We start from the raw sequence: 5809 nt of genomic DNA on the forward strand, positions 1-5809 counted from the left end.
CCCACACACACACACAACCCTATACACTTGAGCCTTGTGCCCTTTTCTACCTTTATTTAATCACAGCCTCACTGGGATTAATAATCTCTATGAAGAGTGTCCTGACAAATACAGGCGACAATTCTTGTCATCCATTCATTGAAGCGGGTTTGCTTAAGGACTCTATGCACCTTTTCTATTCATTGTTAGTCTGTGTAGACTGATATGTCAGTGCCATCCTCAGCTTTTATTAGTGCTCACCTCAGATCTAAAAGAACCCCTCTCATATTAGGTTTATCACTGCCTTAATAACTCATTTTCTGTCTTTCAACCATAGGTGACAAATGCAAATTACATAACTTCAGTTCTTTGTAATGCATTTTTTGTAATTACACAGATATGAAAAGGCCAGGTTTTTACAGGCTTGGGCTGTTATCTCCTATGAAGGAATATTGAAACTAGGATAAAATGTTCTATCAAAGTCCAGTATCACTTCAGGTACTGGGTCTCTATTTGCTTCCTCCCATTCCTTTCTGCCAATTCAGCACTGTCAGCAGCTCTGACATTTTTATCTTCATCCCTCCACACTCCGATCATCATTTCATCATCTCCAACAACTCCACATATCGAGGCCAGAAACCCTTATTTATGAAATCGCTTCACTGGCCACAACAGCCATGAGACGCTGCTGTTCAGTATGTGCCAGTGTGTGTATGACACTAATTATTTTGTGTGAGATTATTTGAACGTGCGCACGTCTATCTGCATGTGTATGTTTACAGCGCAGGGCGCCGCGGCTCCATGTGACCACACACAAATTTAAGAGAAGAGAGGAGGATGAAGGAGAAGAGAAAAAAAAAGGAGGAATAATTCTTCTTCTTTTTTTTTCCTTTCTTTCTTTTTTTTTTTTTTTTAAAGCAGCTCATTATCCAGCTGTGTCTGGCTGCATGGCTCCGAGCCAGAATATAATGATGAGGATAAACTTGCCAGGAACAACTAGTTTCTGTTGGAGGCCATCTCAGGGGAGTGCCAGTGCGCTCCCCCCTCAAACTCTTTCCCTCTTTTTCTCCTTTCCCCTCTTCTCCCTTCATCACTGACACACTGGTGTTTGTGCCATGTCATCCGTTGATGGGGAGCTCGGCAGCAGTGGCTGCATATCGCCCATCATTAGGGCTGCCGCATTTTCTTTGCTCACTCCGTTTCCTCTCTCCCTGTTCACCCTCCCTCCTTCTCTCTCTGTGCACTTGTTAAAATTTCCTCTGTTCCAAGATCTATTTTTTTTTCTCTCCTCTTTTTCTTCTTCTTCTCTACTCCTCCCTGTCCCCTCACCACCTCCACGCTCCTTCGCGTCCTCTCTCCCTCCCTTTCCTCCTCCTGCTGCCACTGCATGGCCCAGGTTATGGTTTAAACATGACGGCCATCCCTTTGAAGCGTGGGGGCATCATCATCATCATCCGGGCTCATCAGCAGCAAGCAGTGCCTTGGACCAATTTAACCAACACAGAGAGGGAGACGCAGCGGAGACCCCCCAACCCTGGGGCTCCTACGTCTCAATCTGAAAGGTAAGAATGGCTGGCGGTGTTGGGGTAGGGGTAAGGGGGAGGGGGAAGGGGGGGTCACTGGCGCAGCAAGCCCAGTGTCAGCCAGTGCCATTTAATTGCCAGTGCGAAGCAGTAGCCCCCGTGCCTGTTTAATGTATAATGATCCGGCCGGTGCACTTCTCCTGTTCCCCAGGAAAAGAGAGGGAGCAGGATGATGGGGGAACATATCAAAGGGCAGGCTTAAGCATAAGGGGCAAAGGGGCCTTCACATCCTCCCACCTGTCACACATACACTCACACGCACACGCACACACACACACACACACAATATAAGGGACCTGCACTGGCTCCAACCCCATTATCAAAATAATGTCTTTCATTTGCTCCGCTGACTGTCTCTACTCGCCTCGGCTCTTTTTCCTCCCGTCCTAAAAGAAATGTATTTTAAACAGGACCTAGGTGTAAGGTTGCTCATTGCAGGACTACGAGGTACCACGTTCACTCCCTGCATCCTAATTCAGTTCGAGCTACGGCGCCGGGGACCGATACCGAGGCGGCGCTCGCGCTCTCCTGCAAAGACCTGGGTCCTGACAGGAGTACAAGGCCGGGATGTCTTTTCTCTCCTTTTCCCTCCAGTCAGCCTGCTCCCTACAAATTGTTTGAGCTATCAAAACAGTCTGGTCCTTTCTTTGAACAAAACCAACTGGCTGAGGGCCATGTATGAAAGGAGTCTGCCATTTTGCTGACACAATTAGACAAATTGTTACTAGATTTTGTCAACAATTTGATTTTTTTCTCCTGCTGTCCCTGTCAAAGTCAGAATTTAGTTGTTTTTTCTCCCCCCCATTCGTGAGGAGGGAGTTGGGGGATTTTTTTTTTTAGATGTGTTAAACCCTCCCATTCTCCAGAGAGCTCCCAGAGCCCTCCATCTATTCAGTTATACTAATTCAATTAGGGGCCTCATCACAGGGCATTAGCTCTTCCCCATGGCCAGTCCCCCCACACCCCCGCCAGTATATTCAATTAGCTGCACTGGAAATAAGATGATCACAATGTAGAGGCTGTCATTAAGGGACCAAATTAGCAGTCACTTGAAGTCCAGGTTGGCTGGGTACCGCTGCCAGATGCCGATGTCTGGACAGACCCACCGTCTGACCCTTTGCACCTGAGACTTTCTCGGGAGGGGCTGGGAGGGGCCAATCTGGCTCTTATCCAGACACCATTCTCCAGAATAATGTAAAAGTAACATTTGATACAAGATGCAAGGAGGTATGTAGAGTTTAACATTAAGAAAACAGCTGAAAGAACCTGAACTGAAGTGTCTGGGTGAGCTTACAAACTATTTTCCCTCATTCTCAGGGCTATGCTTTAAAAAAAAAAAAAAAAAGTCATCCCCCGTTGCGACTCCTCCCTGCCTCTACACGATCCATCAATGTCGCAGAGGTCTAAACACGCCGCCCTCAGGAGCTGCTTTTCCAATCAGGCTGTAATTAAACCAAAGCTTGGCATCATCCCTTGACTCTAAACCAGCCCCGATCCAAAAGTCCCACTGCTGCAAATGCATGTAGAGGGGAGCGGAGGGAGGAGAAGGAGGGAGGAGGAGCGGAGGGAGTGGAGAGAGTGGGAGGCTGTTTGTTTTTTTTGTGTTGTTGCTTTTCTGGCTCCTCCAGACCCACAAATCACGGGCTTTTAGCCATCTAAAATGAATTCTTTTGGCTTCCCACACAATATAGAAGACATGCATCCCCTCAAGGGAACAATAAGTAGTTTAACACCAACTGACAAACACACAGACATGTATACAAGATGGCAACAAATACACATACCCCACCACCCCATGGGTGCACTAATGTCCACAGCAGCACTTGAGTTGGGCCCTAATGGGCTGGACCAAAACACTAGCCAAGTGCCAGGCCCCGACTTATATCATGTAGTCCCCTTTCAAAGTGTTGCTGTGTTTGTTTATCTGTCTGGCTGCTGAAACTCACAGCAAGGACATGCCCTGGCTCATTTCAGATCTGCCTGACATGCAGTGGGGGTAAATGTTCTTCAGGGGCCTCATTAGAAAATGATAAATATAATTAATATTTGAGCATGCTAGCTGGAGCCCCACACTGGAGAATTGGCCTTTTGAACACAGAGACGGGGAGTGCGAGCTCTCCTTAAGGGAGAAACTGCTGCTCACTGTCTCTGCATGCAAGCGTGTGCGTGTGTGTGTGTATGTGTGTGTGTGTGTGTGTGTGTTGCTCGTGAATTTGCCCCCTCACAGCCAACACGAACCCACACAACCGAATGTATGAGTAAGCGAGAAAAAGAGTGTGTGCGTGCGTTTTTAACTCCTAGGGCTCAACTCACCTTGACATGGATGCGTTGACAGTGAGCGCAGTTGGGTAGGGGTGTCTAAAACCCCCTGTTGTGATTGGATAAACAGGTTGACCTTGCCTGGGAAGGGGGAAGAAAAGAAGAAAGGCGAAAAAGGTAAAGGAACAGGGTTGACGGAGGAGGAGAAGGTAAAGCCCTCTGTCTCTCTTCTCTCCCCACTGTGGGCCTCTTTATTCTCATTTGATCAGGACAAAAATCTGGGGGATTGCAGAGCGCAGATCAAAGGGAGGAAAACTCTGAACAATTTGAATGCCACAAATCTTGATAGCAATGGCTAATTAAATTTCATAACCCTTCGCTCTGTGTCGACAGAGTGGGGCCCTGTTCCTCCCCAAGCTGGAACTAGGTGTTTTGTTGTGATAATTAAAGACGAAGCGCGGGTCTCTTTAATGGAGCCATCACGCTAATTGAGGTCTACACATCCAAAGACAAACAATAATGAATGTAAATTTATACCAAAATAAAGTGCAGCAAATCAAAGGGCGCCATGGCTGCGCTCGGGGCCTCTCTCGGTATTTAGATCGCGGTGAGAAAACATTAAATTAACAGAGCTTAATTTGTAGCCTTTTGTCATATTAACAAGTGTTGACAAGAGTTACCAGGGGAGAGCCCCCGTGTGGAATTGTGGGTAAAATACGGGCAATCACAGTTCATTACTCTAATTGGACCATACAGACACATGCAAAATAGTATTTGCCACAAAGTAGCGGGTTGAGGTTGGCGAGGGCCTGAGGAGGCTGCAGCGGGCTGTTGTGGTCCAGGAGTGAGTGCGTTAGAAAGTTCAGGGATCAAGTTTAAGTTTCCGAGGGGCCTCCGATTTAGAGAGAGAGGGCCCACTCTGGGGACCAGCAGGAGACAGAGACAGCTTCCATAAGTGACTTTGTCTACATAAAGACCAACATCCTGCTGCTACAGTGTACACATGTAAGGTAATATCTGCTTTTTATTGTTTCATTTTTTAATGCTTGATGATATACAATGTATGCTTATTAATCATTACAGTATGTGGGTGTTGCTAGCTTTTATCACACAACTCATATGATAATACAGCAGAAAGAGGAAGGAGAAAAAAAAAGGATTTGCTTACTGTGGTACTAACCATCCTAGCGGATGGGGGATCTGGCCGACAGTGCCAGGTGACAGTGGGTAATAAGGAGATATATCTGGAGGATGTGGAGGCCTTGGAATTCCTGTGGAAGAAAGAGGATGATAGGAGCAGAGAGGAGGTGGTCAGACGAGATGATGACAGAGAGAGAACCAAATCTTTGTCAGCGCTGAATTCATTCTTTGTTGAGAGTTTCACATCTGAACAGGGCAGACATCACAGGAGTGCAGATGGGAGGAAGAGGGCTTGTTGCTCGCATGTACACAGTGCTAAATCACACTCCCTGATCAAAGGCCTTTGAGGCGGCAGCGGCGGCGGCAGCACAATGTGTTGGAAGAGGCAGAGGGGAGAGAGGTGAGGAGAAAACACCAACACGATTCTTGTTACATTTGTCTACTGAATCAGAAGATTAATGATATAAAATGACTGAGGTTTAGAAGTTAACAGAACACAACAATATAATTAAAGCCTTCTCTGTGATCAGAGAGCTTTCAATATGGAGCTACAGGTTGAGTCTGCCTGCTAATTTACACTGGCACACTGGCTGGATGGATGTGGATTTTACTTGATATTAAACATCAATAAACCAATATTAACTAATACGCAGCAGTGACAGATTATGAGCTGGATGTAAGGACCTATTAAACTATAAGCTCTTTATTTAAGTCGGTACCTCTGCTTTCTAATGGCTGACTGTGGTTTTGGCACAGGTAATGTGAAACTGTGAGTATGGCCTCCATTCGCACATGTGATCATCAGATTTAACATAAAAACAGCAGCGGATTTTATTTGTTACCCCCCC

At 46.4% G+C, this 5809-nt stretch overlaps 1 protein-coding gene across 18 annotated transcripts in view; it reads right to left on the minus strand.

The window, feature by feature from the left end:
* The window catches only part of tcf7l2 (transcription factor 7 like 2), a 91472-nt gene that overhangs the window by 9611 nt on the left and 76052 nt on the right, over positions 1–5809 (minus strand). For all 18 annotated transcript variants that reach the window (XM_087174782.1, XM_087174784.1, XM_087174780.1 and 15 more), the window contains 2 exons: positions 4990–5092; positions 3876–3962 (listed from right to left, as the gene is read on the minus strand). In XM_087174782.1, coding sequence (XP_087030908.1) covers positions 3876–3962; positions 4990–5092 — 190 coding nt within the window. The remainder of the gene's footprint in view (positions 1–3875; positions 3963–4989; positions 5093–5809) is intronic.

This window comes from Seriola lalandi, unplaced genomic scaffold (genome assembly GCF_002814215.2).
Source record: "Seriola lalandi dorsalis isolate HSWRI2012SDOR001 ecotype SW California unplaced genomic scaffold, Sedor1 jcf7180002054383, whole genome shotgun sequence".
Lineage (NCBI taxonomy): Eukaryota > Metazoa > Chordata > Actinopteri > Carangiformes > Carangidae > Seriola > Seriola lalandi.